Source organism: Dipodomys spectabilis, unplaced genomic scaffold (assembly GCF_019054845.1).
Source record: "Dipodomys spectabilis isolate Male_0828 unplaced genomic scaffold, ASM1905484v1 ptg000317l, whole genome shotgun sequence".
NCBI lineage: Eukaryota > Metazoa > Chordata > Mammalia > Rodentia > Heteromyidae > Dipodomys > Dipodomys spectabilis.
Window position 1 is genome coordinate 779,236 of NW_024870994.1, and position 20,680 is coordinate 799,915.

The 20,680-nt window shown below is 41.0% G+C and overlaps 1 protein-coding gene across 7 annotated transcripts in view; it reads left to right on the forward strand.

Annotated features, from left to right (window-relative positions):
* Positions 1-20,680, forward strand: part of Ncoa3 (nuclear receptor coactivator 3) — a 96,497-nt gene that overhangs the window by 56,999 nt on the left and 18,818 nt on the right. For all 7 annotated transcript variants that reach the window (XM_042702172.1, XM_042702175.1, XM_042702174.1 and 4 more), the window contains exons 3-8: positions 9,410-9,514; positions 10,401-10,573; positions 11,297-11,397; positions 17,609-17,783; positions 18,801-18,989; positions 19,157-19,258. In XM_042702172.1, coding sequence (XP_042558106.1) covers positions 9,429-9,514; positions 10,401-10,573; positions 11,297-11,397; positions 17,609-17,783; positions 18,801-18,989; positions 19,157-19,258 — 826 coding nt within the window. In that variant the 5' untranslated portion in view covers positions 9,410-9,428. The remainder of the gene's footprint in view (positions 1-9,409; positions 9,515-10,400; positions 10,574-11,296; positions 11,398-17,608; positions 17,784-18,800; positions 18,990-19,156; positions 19,259-20,680) is intronic.

The following is a 20,680-nucleotide window of genomic DNA, read 5'->3' on the forward strand; positions in this document are numbered from 1 at the left end:
CAGATCTTAGCCTCTTGAGTAGCTAGGATTATAGGTATAAACCACTGATGCCCAATCCTGTGTTCTTTTTTATCTCAAACATGGCTTGCTTGCATAGGCTTTTGTACATGATACAGGTATATATTACACAAACATGCAGTGTCAGAGAAGACCAAACAGGTTTCAGAGTGTGGTTCATGGACTCCTGGGGAGACCCTAAGAACCTATTGAGAGGCCACATGGCTAAAATTGTTTCCATAGCAATGCTAATGTTATTTGCCATCCTCCCCCTGTTGATGTTTACACTGATAGTACAGAAGGAACTATATGTAAAACTGAGGGTGCCTTACCTGAATCCAGGTGGGGGTGCTGGACTTCACTAATCCTTTCTTCTCTTTTTTTTTTGGGGGGGGGTCCAGTCGTGGGGCCTGAACTCTGGGCCTGGGTACTGCCCCTCAGCTCTTCAGCTCAAGGCTAGCACTCTACCACTTGAGCCACAGCGCCACTTCTGGCTTTTTTCTTTTTTCTTATGTGGTGCTGAGGAATCGAACCCAGGGCCTCATGCATGCAAGGCAAGTGCTCTACCACTGAGCCACCTTCCCAGCCCCCTAATCCTTTCTTCTCTATACCAGTTTGCTACTTAAGCTTGTCTTGGATAAAGCAGCTAACTTGTTCATCCCCTCCCTGCTTTGCCCCCCATGTTCCAGCCCGTTTTGCTTTGGTTATTTTTAGATAGGGTTTTGCTTTTTTCCCCAGTCTTGAACCTTAGTCTTGAACCATAATCCTAACTTCATGTGTATCACTACCCCCACCTTGTTCCTTTCTTTCAATCTCAATTCTTCTTGAGTCACTTTTTTAAAAAAGATAGATACTTTTGTGTTATGAAGAGAAAATGTTGCATGAACCAATTCTGCCTATCAAAAGTATGATAATTTGCTTGAGGGAAAACACTTTTGCCATTTGCGTGTGTACTGAACTAGCCATTTTATTTTCATAGAGTACTATTTTACTTGAAAGAACAACCAACAATCAATAGGTTTTGAAACTTGGATATTTGGCAGGAAATGGCTTGAACCAGTCACTCCAGGGAAACATCTGATGGCATTGGCTGTCAAGTTATAAAATTTGAGCTTCATATAAAAAGCAGAATTTTGTGCACTTGAACCTTTGACCATGAGTATCACCATTTTCTTATTTCAAATTCTTCTGAGATGTGATAGGTGATGATATTAATTAATATGAATTTTTTTAAAAAAGATTGTGTAATGAAATGTAGCAATATGTGAAATACTTGGTTTGCCCACTGTGACTCAGTATTGCCCAAATGACCAGTGCTTGGTGTTTGATGTTACAGAATTGTGCCTGGGGAAAGGGTCTGTAAGAGTGCAAGTTAGGTAAGTGTGTTTTAGTGTAACCGCATGGTCATCCATTAATAGGCTTTTAGATTTCATTTTGTACCTGTAGGAAACCAGAATGTGCTCCCATGCTTGCCTGAGGGTATTTCCATCATGCCTAGAAGATACTCCATTGCTCTCTTATAATTAAATGGAAAAATGGATTCTGTTAGATAGTTTATACCTTTTTGTCCTTGTAAACACAAACAGTTATTACAAAAGTAGAGTGCCAGTTTATTTATTATTACTGTTTTTGGAGATAATCTTGCTTTGTAGTTGGGCTTTTTTCTAAATCCTGCTTTCAGAGTGCTGAGATTATTGGCATGTACCACCATTCCCAATGACTGACAGCTTGTTTATATCTCATTTTTTTGTTTGCTTGTTTTGTTGTTGCTGTCCGTGAGCTTTTCAGCTGATGGCCAGCACTCTACCACTTGGGCCACAGCACCACTTCTGGTTTTTTTGGTGGTTAATTGAAGATAAGAGTCTCATGGACTTTCCTGCCTAGGCTGGCTTTGAACTGTGATCCTCAGATCTCAGCCTCCTGAGGAGCTAGGACTACATGTGTGAGCCACCAGCGCCTGGCTATATCTTATCCTTCCTTCCTTCCTTCCTTCCTTCCTTCCTTCCTTCCTTCCTTCCTTCCTTCCTTCCTTCCTTCCTTCCTTCCTTCCTTCCTTCCTTCCTTCCCTTCCCTCCCTCCCTCCCTCCCTCCCTCCCTCCCTCCCTCCCTCCCTCCCTCCCTTCCCTTCCCTCCCTCCCTCCCTCCCTCCCTCCCTCCCTCCCTCCCTCCCTCCCTCCCTCCCTCCCTCCCTCCCTCCCTCCCGTCTGTCTGTCTGTCTGTCTGTCTGTCTGTCTGTCTGTCTGTCTGTCTCTCTTTCTCTTTCTTTCGTCAGTCTTGGGGGCTGACCTCTGGGCCTAGGCGCTGTCCCTCTGCTCTTCAGCTCAAGGCTAGCACCCTACCACTTGAGCCACAGCCGCCACTTCCAGCACTGTGGTACTGAGGAATTGAATCCAGGGCCTTATGCTTGCAAGGCAAGCATTACCACTGAGCCAACTTCCAGCCCCTCTAATATTTTTTTCTTTATTACCTTGTACCTGTAATCTCAGCTACTTAGAGGCAGAGTCAAAAGGATTATGAGTTCAAGGCCAGCCTTGGCAGTTAACTAGACTTTGTCTCAAAAGAAAATAAAAGGACTGAAAGTTGTAGCTCAAGTGGAAGATCAGTTGTCTAGCATGCATGATGCTTCTACTTCAGGTCCCCAGTGCTGCAGCAAACAATCAAATTCTAAAACATGACTTTTATCCTTCTTACTATGGCTCTAAGGAACTATAAAGCCAGAATATTTTATATGAAGAATCACCCAGATGACAAGAAAGTTTTCATCATGGGCTTAGTGTTTCTGGAGTTGCTTCTTCCTTTTCTCTCTCTCTGCTCATTAAGCATGCACAGGTAATATTTCTCTTCAATTCTTCCCACCAGGATGCCAGTTCTTTGAAAACTCTATTTTATCAGTAACAATGTAGACAATGGCCTGACGAAAAGGTTTAAATTTGGTCCTTTAGGATTGTGTGTCTATGTGAGTGGTGGTTATTTAGCAAACATTTTCTTGGAAATGAACAATGTGACTCAATTGCTTCAAAGTATCAACACCTGATAGTGTGTGTGTATATATATATATATATATATATATATATATATTTTTTTTTTTTTTTTGGTCCAGTTGTGGGTCCTGAACTCTGGGCCTGGATGCTGTCCCTCAGCTCTTCAGCTCAAGGCTAGCGTTCTACCACTTGAGCCACAGCGCCACTTCCGGCTTTTTTCTTTTTGCTTATATGGTGCTGAGGAAACGAACCCAGGGCCTCATGCATGCAAGGCAAGCGCTCTACCACTGATCCACCTTCCCAGCCCTATATATATTTTTTTGAGGTTAAGTGATAACATAAATTTCACAAAATTCACAGTATTGTGGGATAGTGATACCTAAAGTCACAAACACATTTTAACCTTCACGAGGCACATTGTCCTTATCATGTTCTTTTTTTTTTTTTTTTGGGTCCGGTCGTGGGGCCTGAACTCTGGGCCTGGGTACTGCCCCTCAGCTCTTCAGCTCAAGGCTAGCATTCTACCACTTGAGCCACAGCGCCACATCCGGCTTTTTTCTTTTTGCTTATGTGGTACTGAGGAATCAAACCCAGGGCCTCATTCATGCAAGGCAAGCGCTCTACCGCTGAGCCACCTTCCCAGCCCGTTGTTATCATGTTCTACAAGGCTTATGGTCACTACAAACTTTGACACTACAACTATTTTTTCCAAACTGGGTGATACTTACATTTCTTTGGTTTTGCTTAGTGTAAGCTGTTCCCCCTTTCCTGCTCATTCCCTCCCTCCCATCGCTGCTCCTGAGTTGTTTAGTTCACTTTCATCAATGTCCAGTACAGCTGATGGGGCCCTCTGTTGTATTTTTCTACCCGTTTCCATCTGATTTTGTGTCCTTTCCTATCTTCCTTCAGATGTGCACATATATATACCATATATGAGGTCATGGACATGGGGTCATCTAGAAATGATATGACAAGTTAAGAAGAGGGAGGACCCTTTATTTTTATTAAATACTTTTTTCTCTAAATGACTTGAGAAGTCTTAGCTTTTGCATATTGCTTCAAGCAGTTTTCAATAAATCAACTCAGATCCACAGCTATTATTTGAAAAATTACCTTAAGTTACTGTGATTCACAAGAGACACCCCAAAAACTCTGTAATTAGAGTTCTTAATCATACCTCATCTAAGTCAGGCAAACAAGACTGATGGAAAACTAAATTGCTTCTGGGGTAGTCAAAATTCTCCATCCCAGCTTGTAATCTTAGCAAACCCAAGAATAAAAATACTCGACAAGCCATTTTAAGGTACAGTTTTTGCTTTCCTGATCTCAAATTTTCTTGTTGCTGATCATGTACTAGCTGCTGCTTATTTAACCGATGAAATAGAATTGTGGGTAATGGGAGGACATTATACCACTTCAGAATTCAGTTTAGCCAATGAGAGCAAAAGTTGTGTTTAGGAGCTAAAGAGGAACAGCTTTAGTGCCTACTGAACTTGAGAAACTCCTTGCCTGTGACTTTTAAACTGTGGATGTTACAAGTTTTCAGTTCTTACCAGTGAGCTGAGAACAGTGAGATTAAGTGCTACAAATGGTTTATTTTGGTGGGGGGATAAGAAAAATTAGATACTTTTGTTATTTATGAACAAATAGGTATAGCTCTGCCACTTTATATCTATGTGTCATCTATTTTTTGTTTTTTGCTGGCTCTGGGGCTTGAACTCAGGGCCTGGGTGCTGCCCTTGAGCGAGCACTCTACCACTTGACAACAGCACCATTTCCAGCTTTTTTTGAGTAGATCATTGGAGATAGGAGACTTTCGGCCCTTTCTGCCTGGGCTGGCTTCAAACTGTGATCCTCCAATCTCAGCCTCCTGAGTAGCTAGGATTACAGGCATGTGCTGCCGCTGCCTACCCCCCAGTGAAATATTAATTATCCATTTCCCTATTAACTGGGAATAATAATGGAAACCTTGCAGGGTCATTATGAGTAAATCACCCAGTGTGTGTAAGAAGCCCAGCATTGTGCTGCCCCTACAGCGATCTCTTCCTCCTTACTAATTTAGAAAAAGGAAAATACTTAGTTGGCTTCTGCCAGTTTATTGGGTAGCTGATCTCCTCCCATTTGGGTATGATATGGCTTTCTATATGTTTCCAAACTAACTTGCTCAGACTGAACACTGGTATTATTGCTGTTTCTTCTCTGTTTTTGCAGAAGTATTTCCTGTATATATTTATCTACTTTTCTTCCTTCTTCCTTCCTCCTCTTCCTCCTCCTCCTCCTCCTCCTCCTCCTCCTCCTCCTCCTCTTCCTCCTCCTTCTTCTCTTTCTTCCTTCTTTCTTCTTCTTGTCCTGGGGCTTGTACTCAGGGCCTGGGCACTGTCCCTGAGCTGTTTTTGCTCAATGCTAGCGCTCTACCACTTGAGCCACAGAGCTACTCCCAGCCTTTTCTGTTTATGTGGTACTGAAGAGTCGAACCCAGGGCTTCATGCATGCTAGACAAGCACTCTACCACTAAGCCACATTCCCAACACTCATAATAAATTTCTTGATGAATATATGTTCTTACTTTTCTGGATAACATAGAAATAGATACTATTGGAGTTTTGATAACACTGAAAAGGATTCTAAATTGCTATTCTATATTTGAGGAAATAGTATAGAATATCTTGCTTAGTTGTACTCTTAAAGAATGCATTAATTGGGGCCGGGAAGGTGGCTCAGTGGTAGAGCGCTTGCCTTGCATGCCTGAGGCCCTGGGTTTGATTCCCCAGCACCACATAAGCAAAAAAAAGAAAAAGAAAAAAAAAGCCGAAGTGGCGCTGTGGCTCAAGTGGTAGAGCGCTAGCCTTGAGCCAAAGAGCTGAGGGACAGCGCCCAGGCCCAGAGTTCAGGCCCCACGACCGGACCCCAAAACAAAAAACAAACAAAAACAAACAAACAAGAATGCATTAATTGTCTTAATACAGTCAACTATTATAAAATAGAATTCTTAAGTAGAAACATTTCATACAGGCTGGGAATGTGGCTTAGTAGTAGGTAGAGTGCTTGCCTAGCATGCGTGAAGCCCTGGGTTCGATTCCTCAGTAACCATATAACCAGCAAAAGCCGGAAGTGACTCTGTGGGCTCAAGTGGTAGAATGCTATCCTGAGCAAAAAGAAGCTCAGGGACAGTGCCCAGGCCCTGAGTTTAAGCCCCAGGACTGGCAAAAAAAGTAAAAATGCAAAGAGTTTTAAAGTAATAATATTGTATTGAATAAGATTAGTGAAGGAACATATACAATATGGCTTAGTAGGGCAACTGTTTCTTTTCTCTTTTTTTTTTTTTTTTTCCGCCTGGGTAGCCACACACCCGGGGGGTGGGGGACTGCTCCGCCTTTTCTTTTCTTTTCTTTTCTTTTCTTTTCTTTTCTTTTCTTTTCTTTTCTTTTCTTTTCTTTTCTTTTCTTTTCTTTTCTTTTCTTTTCTTTTCCTTTTCTTTTCTTTTCGGGTCCGGTTGTGGGCCTGAACTCTGGGCCTGGTCATGGTCCCTCAGCTCTTCAGCTCAAGGCTAGCGCTCTACCACTTGAGCCATAGCGCCACTTCTGGCTTTTTTCTTTTTGCTTATGTAGTGCTGAGGGATCAAACCCAGGGCCTCATGCATGCAAGGCAAGCGCTCTACCACTGAGCCACCTTCCCAGCCCGGGTAACTGTTTCTTTATTATTTATTCAGTACTTATGACTGCCTATTGTATTAAAAACTGAGCACGTAGATTTTTTGCTACTCAGTGTAAAAGTAACCCTTGCATGATCCTATTGACAATGTAGCTGTACTGAACCTACTTTTGTACTGAAGTAATGTTCCCTGTCCCCTACCTCTGCGGTGCTGGGTTAACTGGCATACACCATTATATTACACCTAGCCAAACTTTATCTTTGACAGTTGATAAAGATAAAGTTGACATTTCCTTTGACAGTTACTTAAATTATTTTGTGGTGCTGGTGGATGATCATACCTAAGGCACATACTAGGTATGACATTGATATTTTTGAGAATGTAATCCTGAGGTTGTGAGTATACTTAAAATATCTCTTTCTGTCTGTCTGTCTGTCTGTCGGTCGGTCGGTCGGTCTGTCTGTCTGTCTGTCTGTCTGTCTGTCTGTCTGTCGGTCGGTCTGTCTGTCAGTCAGTCAGTCGTGGGGCTTGAACTCTGGGCCTGGGCGCTGTCCCTCAGCTCAAGGCTAGCGCTCTACCCACTTGAGCAACAGTGCCACTTTCGGTTTTCTAGTGGTTTATTGGAGTTAAGAGTCTCAGGGACTTTCCTGCCCTGGCTGGCTTTGAACTGTGATCTTCAGATCTCAGCCTCCTGAGTAGCTAGGATTACAGGTGTGAGCTACCCGTGCCTTGCCAAATATCGTAATTTTTGAGACACTGTTAAGCAAAGTTATTTTAAATTCCTTTTCTATAAACTTATGTCTGGTGGAAGAATCCTCCAGAAAATCTTTCTTTCTTTCTTTTTTTGGTCGGTCATGGGGCTTGAACTCTGGGCCTGGGTGCTATCCTTCAGCTCTTCAGCTCAAGGTGAGCATTCTACCACTTGAGCCATAGCCCCACTTTCTGTTTTCTGGTGGTGAGATAAGAGTCTCACAGACTTTCCTGCCCGGGCTGGCTTTGAACCGTGATCCTCAGATCTCAGCTTTCTGAGTAGCTAGGATTATAGGCATGAGCCACCAGTGCCTGGCTAGAAAATCTTTTAAAACATATCACCTTGTGAACTTTTGCATTTTACTACTAAAATGGTAAAATGAATTTTGTCTCTATTTCTAGTTTATACCTATATACCTGTAGAGATAATGCTGTAACCTGGAATTCCTAATTAATTTTGATGACTTTTAAAAAGCTATCTAACCCGGTGCTGATAGCTCATGCCTGTAATCCTAGTTACTTAAGAGGCTGAGATCTGAGATCTTGGTTTGAAGCTAGCCAGGACAGGAAAGTCCCTTTGTGAGACTCTTTATCTCCACTTAACTATCAGAAGACTGTAAATGGCACTGTGATAGAGCACTAGCCTTGAAGAAAAAAGCTTTAGGATAGTGCCCAACACCCCCCCCCCCCCCCCCCCCCCCCCCAGTTTAAGCTCCGTGACTGACTAGAAAACAAGCTATGTATTTCAAGTTTGAATTGCAAATTGTGTTGTTTTATCATTTGTGTTACTCTTTCCTAACAGAATTGTGCCACCTAGTGGAATTTGTGTCCTTCAGGCTGTGAACTAGCTAGAATGTCAGGTGCATGTTTGCATCAAAAATGTTCATTTAAAATGTTTAAGTCTTCTAAGTAAGAGTTTAGCACTGGGGCTGGGAAGGTGGCTCAGTGGTAGAGTGCTTGCCTTGCATGCATGAGGCCCTGGGTTCAGTTCCTCAGCACCACATAAGCAGAAAAAGCTGGAAGTGGTGCTGTGGCTGAAGTGGTAGAGCACTAGCCTTGAAGAGCTGAAGGACAGTGCCCAGGCCCAGAGTTCAGGCCCACGGCCCACAAAAAACAAAACAAAACAAAAAAACCCACAGCAGTTTAGCACTATGAAATATTTAGTAAACAAGGACTTACTAGCTACCAAGAATTAAAATCTGCTTTTCTTTATTATTAAGAAGAAACATCCTGTGTTTACCTTGTTTTGGGCTAGGGGGGGGGGGTGGGGGTGGTGGGTGTGGTGGTGGTCCGGTTGTGGGGCCTGGGCCTGGGCACTGTCCCTCAGCTCTTCAGCTTAAGGCTAGCGCTCTACCACTTCCGGCTTTTTTTTCTTTTTGCTTATGTGGTGCTGAGGAATCGAACCCAGGGCCTCATGCATGCAAGGCAAGCGCTCTACCACTGAGCCACCTTCCCAGCCCGTGTTTACCTTCTTTATCAATGAAACTTTTAACAAAGCATGTCATTCTTTCTATTGGTCAATATTAGAGTAATAGTTGCTGTAGGGCTTAGTGTCAATGTGGGTCTCCTACAGTTGCTTTCTAAGCAGATTGCTGGGGTGCTTTATAATGTCATTTACACAGTGTGGGGATAGTTTTTACATAACAGAAGTAAAACACATTAGATGACAGGTAGTAATGAAATGGTTCATAGAGAAAAGTGCTACAATTTGTGACTTCTTTGTGTAGATATAAAATTCAGAGTTTATCAATATTAGGAACTTGACAACATGATGGTCTCTAATGTGTTATAATATGAAGATAATGTCTTATTGTTTTAGGAGATAATTAATATGCACATTTGCAGTAGGACCTGAAAAACCTTTGTTTCTTGAGCTTGGATATACTATATAATTAAAGTGGAACATGGTCTTTGAGGTTTTTAGTACTGAGAGAGTACTTCTAAATTATAGAATGCATTCTATCATGTAATGTGTTCACAGAGACATGCGTGTTCTCTGATGACTTTTATCTTGTTTATTCTTTCTTAGTTGCTGATGTATTTTCAAGATGAGTGGACTAGGAGAAAACTCCTTGGATCTGTTATCCACAGATTCACGAAAACGCAAACTGCCATGTGATACTCCAGGACAGGGGTAGGTGATTTACTTCCAGATGTGTCACCCTTGGCCCTTTTTTCCTTGTTTTGTTTTGTGTAATTTTCACCCCAGTAGTAGGGATTCAACTCAGTGCCTTGTGCCTGCTAGGCAAGTGCTTTACCACTTGAGTCATACCATGAGTCTTAGTTTTGTGATATTTAAAGATAACATCTCAGTTTCCTATTTGCATTCTCTCATTACACTAAAAATGTTTCCACTAAATAATGTTTGGCTTTGTGGTAATGCAGTGGTACTAAAGCCTTTTGATATAGTTTGGTTGTTGCTGATTTAGACACAAGGTAGAGCATTCTTGTAATGGTCTAATACTTTGAAGAATTTCTGAATAAAGTGTTTAGGAATAAGTGGCCAGTATTAGTACAAGTAAGAAGTTTGATACCCTTTAAAAATACAAGTTTGTATTTTGGCATTGTGAGGTTTCACCATTCTTACCCTGAATAAAATTAGAAATCAGAAACAAAATGCTGTCATTCTATAGTACTACTCAGTTTAAGTATTTGCCAAGGTCATTGGCATTGAATTTGAACGTATTACTGTAATACTAAGCTCATAGAACTTAATAATTAATCCATGGTATTATTGTTGTTATTTGTAAGGAATATTCTTTACCTCCTAGGTATAAACTATTTTCCAGATGAAGTAACAGGTTAACTTTTTTCCCAGGACTCTTGGCTAATAGAAAGGTAGAATTCGTTTTAGGCTTACTTTTTTTTTTTTTTTAACCCTGGTCATTCTTCTCTCTTAACCATAATTGTTAGCTTCTATTGACTGAGTTAGTTTATTACCCAGGAATGTTAGTGTTGCATAGGGGAGGTTCTGCAAGCTTTGTATGGTAGGTGTATCATGGCTTTTCTCCCTCTTTTAGTCTTACTTGCAGTGGTGAAAAGTGGAGACGAGAGCAAGAGAGCAAATATATTGAAGAATTGGCTGAACTGATATCTGCAAATCTTAGTGATATTGACAATTTCAATGTCAAACCAGATAAATGTGTGATTTTAAAGGAAACAGTAAGACAGATACGACAAATAAAAGAGCAAGGTAATAGAAAGTAAGAAAAACACTCAAGTCTTTCTAAAGGAACTTGTTACTCCCCCTTCCCCCTTCCTTTTTCCTCCCTCTTGGTGTTTGTTGTTTTTTTTTTGTTTGTTTTGTTGTTTTTTTTTTTGTTTTGTTTTGTTTTTGTTTTTTTTTTTTTTTAATTGTTGGTGTTGCTGCTGAGCATTCAAACCAGGGGCTTAACTCATGCTAAATACACACATCTACCACTGAACTATGCTCCAAGCTCCTAATTGCTTTTTTGTTTGTTTTCGGTTGGTCAGTCATGGGGCTCGAATTCAGGGCCTGGGTGCTGTCCATGCACTTTTCCCCTCAAGGCTAGTATTCTACCACTTGAGCCACAGTGCCACTTCCAGTTTTCTGGTGGTTATTGGAGAAAATAGTCTCACAGACTTTCCTGCTGAGCTGGCTTCAAACCATGGTCCTCAGATCTCAGTCTCCTGAGTAGCTAGGATTGCAGGCATGTGCCACTGGCACCTAGCCTAATTGCCTTATGGTAACTTGTTTAGGTAGAGACTACAATTGAGGCTAGAGTTAACTCTCTTGACTATGACATTTTTAAGATTTTTAAACTGTTGTGGCATCATTTTCAGGAACTGTGTGTGTTGTGTATTTTTCTATATTTATATCTGTTCTGGGGGTTACTTGGACTTAATCTGTAGTGAGTGTATGTGGTTTTCATTAGCTCACCTTCTGATTCTTCAGGAAAAGCAATCTCAAATGATGATGATGTTCAGAAAGCTGATGTGTCATCTACAGGACAGGGGGTTATTGACAAAGACTCTTTAGGACCACTTTTACTTCAGGTAAGTATAAAGATTATTACTGTTAAAAGTATACCACTGTTCTGTGGTATTGTAGTGATAAAATACTTTTTTGGTTGGGTCTGAGAACTAAAACAAAACATCTTTCTGTGAGACAGTGAACTCAATATTCTAAGCACAATGATAAAATGTCTTTTTAGTCTTACTTGCAGTGTGTGTGTGTGTGTGTGTGTGTGTGTGTGTGTGTGTGTATTATGTAGATATGTACATATATATTTTCAGTATATAACTTAAGGGGCCCTGCCCCTGATAAAAACAAACCGAGAAAGCACACATACAAAAGTATGAAAATAAAGGAGCAAGAACGGGAGGGTAATTCATAATTCCACAAAGGTAACTCAGTATTTCATAGAGGTGATATTTAGGTATATTTTAGCATAGACCTTTTTTTGTGAAATTTTATGATCATAGTGCAAATGTGAACTTTTTTTTTTTTTTAACTACTCTTGGGATCTGAACTCAGGGCCTGAGCACTGTCTCTTAGCTTCTTTTGCTCAAGGCTAGCACTCTTATCTCTGAAGCCACAGCACCACTTCTAGCCTTTTCTGTTTATGTGGCACTGAGGAATTGAACCCAGGGCTTCATGCATGCTAGGCAAGCACTCTGCCACTAAGCCACATTCCCAACTCCAAATGTGAACTTTTTAATTTTAGTTTTATATGTTTTTGTACCCAGGAATCAAACCCAGTGCTCTGTGCATGCTAAATACATCTATCTCTGAGTTGTATTCTATCTCTGAGCTACCCTACCTCCCCATTCCATTTTCTTAGTGAGAATTTTTTTTGCTGGAATTGAACATGGGACATTGAAAAGACAGACAAGTATGCTACCACTGAGTTGTACTGAGACTGATCCTGGGGCATTGAACATGGTAGACAAAGTCGTAGGAATTTTTTTTGTGTGTGTCAGTCATGGGACTTGAACTCTGGACCTGGGCACTGTCCCTCAGCTCTTCAGCTTAAGGCTAGCGCTCTACCACTTGAGCTACAGCACCACTTCTGGCCTTTTCTGTTTATGTGGTGCTGAGGAATTGAACCCAGGGCCTCATTCATGCAAAGCAAGCACTCTACCACTGAGCCACCTTCTCAGCTGATCCTAGGAATTTTTAACAGGTACCATATATATACATATATATGGCAAAAAAAAATAATAAGTTTCACTCGAAGACAGCGGCGGAAACTCTTTATGTAGTTAAACTTGGTTTTGTTTCAGCTAGGTTATTTCTGTTGCTTTTTTTTTTTCTTCCTTCTTCCAGTCCTGGAGCTTGAACTCAGAGCTTAGACACTGTCTCTGATCTTTTTGCTCAAGGCTAGCACTCTACCACTTGAGCTACAGCGCCACTTTTGGCCTTTTCTGTTCATGTGGTACTGAGGAATCAAACCCAGGGCTTCATGCATGCTAGCAAGCACTCTACCACTAAGCCACATTCCCAGCCCTCCTGTTACTTTTTAACTGATAAAGTTTTATATTACTTTGTACAGTTTGATTAAGAAATGGTACTAGCTGGCTACTTACCACTTGGAATTATAAGGCAGGAAGATTTGGGGGTTGTGGTCAGCCTTGGCTACATAGCAAGACTTTGTCTCAGAAAAATAAAAAAATCTAAGCGTGGTAACACATGCCCAAAATCCTAACCCTTGGGAAGTAGAGTCAGAATGATGTTTTCACTCATGTCTGGCATTCTACCACCTTCACTTAGGACTTTTGTGTAGCTAATTAGACACGAATCTCCCAGTCTTGTGTGTCTGAGCTGCTTTACACCAAAATTTTCTGATCTCAGCCTCTATAAGTAGATAGGATTATAGGCGTGAACCACCAACTCAGGCTAAGATTTTTTCCTTATGTTTTCTTTACCTATATTAGAATTGTTTTAATTTTATTTCTTAAAATCTTTTTTTTAAAATTCTTACCATTACATAGTTTATGTGCTGTTCTTGGTGCAGTTTTTTAAACTCCTGCATCTTCTCATCATCTTCACTTTTCTCCCTCTTTACTAGACTTTACTACACTTCATTTTTCCAATGCACCGTCTTTATTTTAGTGTTGTCACTTTTCACTATACATTTTTTTTTTTTTTTTGCTGTTTTCTCTTTCACAGGTATTGGTGTAATAGTAGTAGTTCTGGCTTCTTTTGGTATTGTTACTATTATGATAGTTTTTGTTTTCTCTTCTCTGAGTGGCACTGACAATTGAGCCCTCAAGAGAAGGCTGTTCACAGCCCCAAATAAAACTGGAAGAGATATCCATTCTAATGGATAGACCAATTACATCTTAGAAATACAAGAAATATGAAAAAGCAAGACAACATGAGTCTTCCGAAGGTTCAGAACTCTTTGATAGCTGAATCCAGAGATACTGAACTGATTGAAATGTCAATTCAAATATCTAGTTTTAAAAATGATCAGTGACCTCAAAAAGGATTCAGATACAGCCAGGTGCCATAGCTTACTCCTTTAATCCTCGCTATTCAAGAGGTTGAGATATGAGGTTCTAAGCCAGCCCCAGTAGGAAAGTTCTTGAGACTCTTACCTCCAATAAACTACTCAAAAAAGCCAGAAGTGGTGCTGTGGCTCAGGTGGTAGAGCACTAGCCTTGAGCAAAAGAGCTTAGGGACAGTGCCAAGGCCCAGAGTTGAAGCCTCAGGACCAGCCAGGAAAAAAAAAAAAAGTTTATTTAAGACCAAGAAATTTGGGGCTGGAAAGGTGGCTCAGTGGTAGAGTGCTTGTCTTACATGCCTGAGGCCTGGGTTTGATTCCTCAGCACCATATAAACAAAAACAAAAAAGCCAGAAGTGGCTCTGTGGCTCAAGTGGTAGAGCGCTAGCCTTGAGCTGAAGAACTGAGGGTCAGCGCTCAGGCCCAGAGTTCAGGCCCCACGACCACCGCCCCCCCCCCCCCCCCAAAAAAAAAAAAAAGACCAAGAAATTTAACAAACTGGGATGAGAAAGGATAGAAATTCTAAAAGGGGGGGGGGGGGGGAGATGAAGAAATACAGGGAATTAGTTGCTCAGTAAATCAAATAAAAACTCAATAGACCAGGCAGAATAATGACTATCAAGGGTTAGACGCAGGTTGAGGAATTATTACATTCAGATAGCAATAAGTAAAATAAAAATAAAAGCAAGCATGACCATAGCATCCAAGACCTTGGTGATACAATTAAGAGATGCAATCTTTGCATCTGTGGTATAGATTTGAGAGCCAAGATACTGACTAAAAGCATGTGAAACTTATTCAATGAAGTTATAAAAATAGAAAAGGAATTATAGCAGAAATGAAATTATAGTAAAAAAGAAATGGACATCAAAGTATATGAGACACTTAAATACACATGACCAGAGAAGAGCTACTTTTTTAAAATTAAATTTTATTTTATTTTTGTTGGTCATGGGGCTGAAACTGTGGGCTTGGGCACTGTCCCTGCACTCTTCAGCTCAAGCTTCTACTGCTTGAGCCACAGCGGCACTTTCAGTTTCCTAGAGGTTTATTGGAGATAATTTCCTTCCTGGGCTGGCTTTGAACCATGATCCTCAGATCTCAGTCTTCTGAGTAGCTAGGATGACAGGTGTGAGCCACCGGCACCCAGCTCTACTGTTTTATTTTAAAGTGCCTGGAGTACAGAACCAAGAAGCAATATTGAAAGATGCAAGAGAGAAAGCACCAAATTACTTATAAAGACAAAACCATCACAACAATAGACATCAAACAGAAATCCTGAAAGCCACAAGAGCATGGACTGATGTCTTTAAAGCTCTGAAACAGAATGATTTCCACCCAAGACAGCTACGTTCTTTAAGAATCAGCCCAAGACAGCTACGTTCTTTAAGAATCAGATCTTCCAATCAAGTAAGCATTGTAGAACACACATAAAAGAATACTACACACAGAAAATAATACACAAGATGAGAGCTTAGGAAAGAATAAATCTCACTAGGATAATAGATAAATGAGAAGTAGGAAAGTATCAAACATTAACTTATAAACCAACAAAGCCCTAAGATGAAGAAGGGAAAAAATAGTACATACCTAAAATATAAATGGAAAGATACAGACTTAAGCTGGACACCAGTGCCTTTCACCTATTTTCCTAGCTACTCAGGAGACTGAGATTCAGAGTGATCACACAAATTCTAATACAGCTGGGCAGAAAAGTTTGAGACGCTGTCTCTAAGAACCAGCAAAAAGCCAGCCTGGAGGCGTGGCTCCGCTGATAGAATGCCTGCCATCTGAGCAAGCAAGCCTGGTGAGCCACTGCATTGGCATTCACCTCTCAAAGAAACAAAACAGAACAAAAGGACAACAAAAACCCAGAGAAGCTTCTTTCTGGTTCCTGTAATACTGGAATGTGCCAGGTGAAGGGCCTAATGGGTTGGAGGTGGAATCTATTATAGTTCTCAGTGTTTAGTCTGGTGGTGTAGGGAGACCAGAGGGGCCAAGAGTCAGGTGAGTAGGGTCAGTCCACTTCATGTCTGCATTCATTTTAGAAGATGGGTATTGAGAACTGCTTGTGGCCCCAATAAGTAGTCTGTTTGTTCCCATTTTGTGTACTCTTGGTTGGCATATGTTCAAGTCTATGGCTGTTCTTGCAGTATGTGGGAGAGTAGGTGTGGCAAACAGCACTGAGCTGTGCACTGGAGGGAGAAACCAAGTGAACCCCACATTCTGCTTCTGCAGGAAGCCTGCATGCGGCAGGTAGGAGGCTGGAGAACTCAGGGACCCACCAGTCTGGGATAGGGGACAGAATGTTGTACCCTATCCCCCTGTAGAGGAAGAGTAATTCACCAGGCACAAGTTTGGAACTGTTTCTGCAGGTGATGAGGCTCACTCCTTTTCTGCCTGTCACCACACCTCCATAGCTCAGGCTCCTTGCTCAATTTCTTGCTCCTCAAACTTCTTAGCTCCAGTGGGTTTGTGTACAGCCCTCCTCACAACTGGCTCTCTCCCACCTAGACAGCCTGTCTCCAGGGTCCTTGAGTTGTGACGGTTCCTTGTTTCCAGAACTTCTGAGTAGCTCATTCCTAAACCACAGATGGTGCTAACCATAATACTCTGAAGTATAGGGAATGACAAAATGGGTACTGGGAGAGCAGTGGCTTATCTTGTGCCTAGATTTTGCCCCCAGCCATTTGTCATTATGGCTACCTGGCTTGCCTGGTGTTCTGTCTTTGTGACTCCACCTCTCCTCTTGGAATGGAGCTGTATTTGTTCCTTAATTTTCTTTGTGTAGCCTTTGTTTCTCCATGCTCTTCAGCCCTGCTTGGTCACCATGTTTGTGACTCTGATACTCTCCTTTCTCTATCTGAAATTGAGTCTGCCTTAGTTCCTCTGACTCTTCTCGTTCATGAAGGCTCCTGGAGGAAGCTTCTGATCTGCCACCTTACTCCTCTTCTTTACTTCACCTGGGATCGAACCTAGGATCTTGTGCTTATTTATTGGGCAAGTGTTTTACTACTTAGTCATGTCTCTAACCTTCCTTCTCCACTCCCCTCCCATTATTTAAAAGCTCCTATGAATCTGTAATGACCAAAAAGTAGTCTAGACATTGTGCCTTTTCTATATTCTGTAGTAATATGTTAATATGAATAGAATGGTGGTGGTAGTGATGGTAAGTCAGCAGTAATGTTTCCCAGTTTATGTATTTACTAAGGCTATTGTTATTAGTCAGCTAAGCCTCCTTGACAAGATCAAGGTGTTGGCAAGATTGGTTTCTCCCAAGTTCTCTGTTGTGGTTTGTCACTGTCTTTTTTTTTTGGGGGGGTTTGTCGGTTGGGGGCCTGAACTCTGGGCCTAGGCACTGTCCCTCAGCTCTTCAGCTCAAGGTTAGCCCTCTACCACTTGAGCCACAGCACCACTTTTGGCTTTTTCTGCTTATGTGGTGCTGAAGAATCGAACCCAGGGCCTCATGCATGCAAGGCAAGCACTCTACCACTGAGCCACCTTCCCAGCCCTGTCACTGTCTTTTTTAATGGGCTTTTCTGTGCATTCCTGGTGCCTTTTTAGTCTCTCCTTGTAAGGATACCAGTTATATTAGATAAGGTTCCTACTCTATGATCTCTATTGTTCCTAATTACCTCCTTAAAGGCCCTATCTCCAAGTACAAGTCACATTGAAGGGGAGGTGCTACAGTCATGTGCATTTGCGGGAGGAACTGCAGTTTTGTCCAGATCAGCTTCCATTAATGTATCCCATTTTAGGCATTGGATGGTTTCTTGTTTGTGGTAAATCGGGATGGAAACATTGTATTTGTGTCAGAAAATGTTACCCAGTATCTGCAATATAAGCAAGAGGACCTGGTTAACACAAGTGTCTACAATATCTTACATGAAGAAGACAGAAAGGATTTTCTTAAAAATTTACCAAAATCTACAGGTAAGATTTTTCTTTTCTGTTTGTTTATTTGTTTGTTTGTTGTTTTGAGACAGGTCTCACACTATACCTAGGCTGGCCTCGAACTCCTGATCTCCTGTATCTGCCTCTCAATTGCAGGGATAGCAGGTGTATACATGCCCAGCTACAGTTAGGCTTTTAGAGTGTGCTTTCCAAACATATTTTATAAATTTCCTTGATTTATTTAATTAATTTATTTTTTTGTCAATCATAGTGCTTGAACTCTGGGCCTTGGTGCTGTCCCTGAGCTCTCCAGCTCAAGGCAAGCACTCTACCACTTGAGCCACAGCCCCACGTACGGTTTTCTGGTAGTTAATTCGTAGATAAGAGTCTCATGGACGTTCCTGCTGGCTTTGAACTACGATTCTCAGATCTCAGCCTCCTGAGTAGCTAGGATTATAGGTGTGAGCCATCAGCACCCCACTGATGATTTCTTAAAAACTTGAATGTACATTTTAGGAAGACCTGGAAACCAATTTCTATGAAAAAGGAAGTGATTAATAGCAAGATTTTCAAATATGTTCTCATTTAACTGAAAATTTGGTATGCATTTTAGTGTACCAAACACACAACAAAATTCTGCTAAAAAGTTAAAATTATTTAAATTTTTGTATATTGCCATTCGGAAATGTTAGTGTAAGTATTATGACAAATATAATTAATGAGAAAGTTTAGCTTCAGTTCTCTTTCATTCATTTCTATGACAGGATTCTCGCCCTGTTGTCCAGGCTGGTCTTCAGCTCCATGGTCCAAACAGTCTTTTCTCCAGCCTCCTGAGTAGCTATGACTACAGACATGTAGCTTGAATTATTTTTATGTATTTTAAATGTGGAGTACTTCATTAATTTGCATGTCATTCCTGGACAGGAGGTGTATTAATCTTCATCATTTCAGTTTTAGTACATATGTGCCAAAATGACTATATTATTACTTTGAATTCTTGATGATAGATTGGAGTTACCATATTTATAAAAAGTCATTTCAATTTGTTTTCCAAAGTTAATGGAGTTTCCTGGACAAATGAGACCCAGAGACAAAAAAGCCACACATTTAATTGTCGTATGTTAATGAAAACAACACATGATATTTTGGAAGACATGAACACCAATCCTGAAATGCGGCAGCGATATGAAACCATGCAGTGCTTTGCCCTGTCTCAGCCACGCGCTATGATGGAGGAAGGGGAGGGTAAGAGCATCATGTTTGCAAATCTGTGTTGCCCCAGCAGCCATACTTGGAGTTTTGTGACTTCACTGTTATAACTTCCTTACTGACATTTGTGTCCTGGCCTGTTTGTTGAACACCTATATCCAAAAGTAAATAGAGCCATTATCTGGCTGAATTTTGTATTGTAGACTTGCAATCCTGTATGATCTGTGTGGCCCGACGCATTACTACAGGTGAACGAGCGTTTCCATCAAATCCTGAGAGCTTTATTACCAGACATGATCTTTCAGGTAAAAATGGGGTGTGTATGTGTGTTCATTTTCACTCTTTAAGTTACACAGTTCAAATAATTGTGACTATTTTACATAATAATATACTCAAAATTCTCCAAGTTAAAAAAAATTATAGCGGTCACAACTTTTCTCCAAGTAGTGTTTTGCATCACAATTTAATATTTTTACTTTAACTTCTAATCTGTTATAAAGAAAAAAGTTTTGAAAAAGCAGGTAATTTACTGACAACTTTTGAGTAATTTTTTTTTTTTTTTTTTTTTTTTTTTTTTTGGTTTGGTCAGTTGTGGGACCAGTTCTCTACCACTTTGAGCCACAGTGCCACTTTCGGTTTTGTGGTGGTTAATTGGAGATAAGATTCTTAAGGAATTCTTTGACCAGGCTGGTATTGAACTGGGATCCTCAGATCTCAGCCTCCTGAATCATTAGGATTATACATGTGAGCCATCAGCACTAAGCTTCTGAGAGTTAATTCTTGATATCATCATGAACTTCATTCTTGGTCTGCCACTTTTTGTGACCACAGAAATCAAGAATTAAAGACATCATAGTTGACCTGGGCATGGTGGTGCATACCTGTAATTTTGGCTCTAAGAGGCTGAGACAGGAGGACTGTGACTTTCAGGCTGTCTTAGTAAAAGTGTCTTAAAACAAGCATGCAAAAACAAAGAAGAAGGGCTGGGAAGGTGGCTCAGTGGTAGAGCGCTTGCCTTGCATGCATGAGGCCCTGGGTTCGATTCCTCAGCACCACATAAATAGAAGAAGAAAAAAAGCCAGAAGTGGCGCTGTGGCTCAAGTGGTAAGAGTGCTAGCCTTGAGGTGAAGAGTTAAGGCACAGCACCCAGGCCCAGAGTTCAGGCCCATGACTGGACCTCTCTCCCACCCCCCGCCCCCCCCAAAAAAAAAAGAAGAGACATCTAGTTGATAAGGCACATTGGCAATGTCAAACAGGATGACAGTGTTACCCATACTCACCATCAAGTTTGCTAGTGGTGATACCAAGGGCCTGTCACATATGTTCTATGTCAGACATGAGAAAACCCAGGCTTGGGGACAGTGAGGCCTGGCTGTTTTCTAACATCATGACTGATAAGAGCTTGCAGCTGATCTGCTTGACTTAAAGCCTATATTCTTGGCTTTATGTAACACTGACTTACCCACAGAGTGAACCCTTGGTAAGTAACATGATAAAATGGAGTAGTTTTAAACAAAGAAAACATTTCTATAGCTATTATAGGTGTGTGTGTGTGTGTGTAGGACATAGGTAACATACATATATTGTGTTTTGTAAGAAATAGCTATTTTCATGCTATCCATCCTTGTATGTCGTCTTCAGTTAATAGTCTTGAGGCTGCTTGAGATAAATGTTCACAAATGAAAAAAATAGCAGAAAAGGAGTTTTGTATTTTGAATTGCCAATCT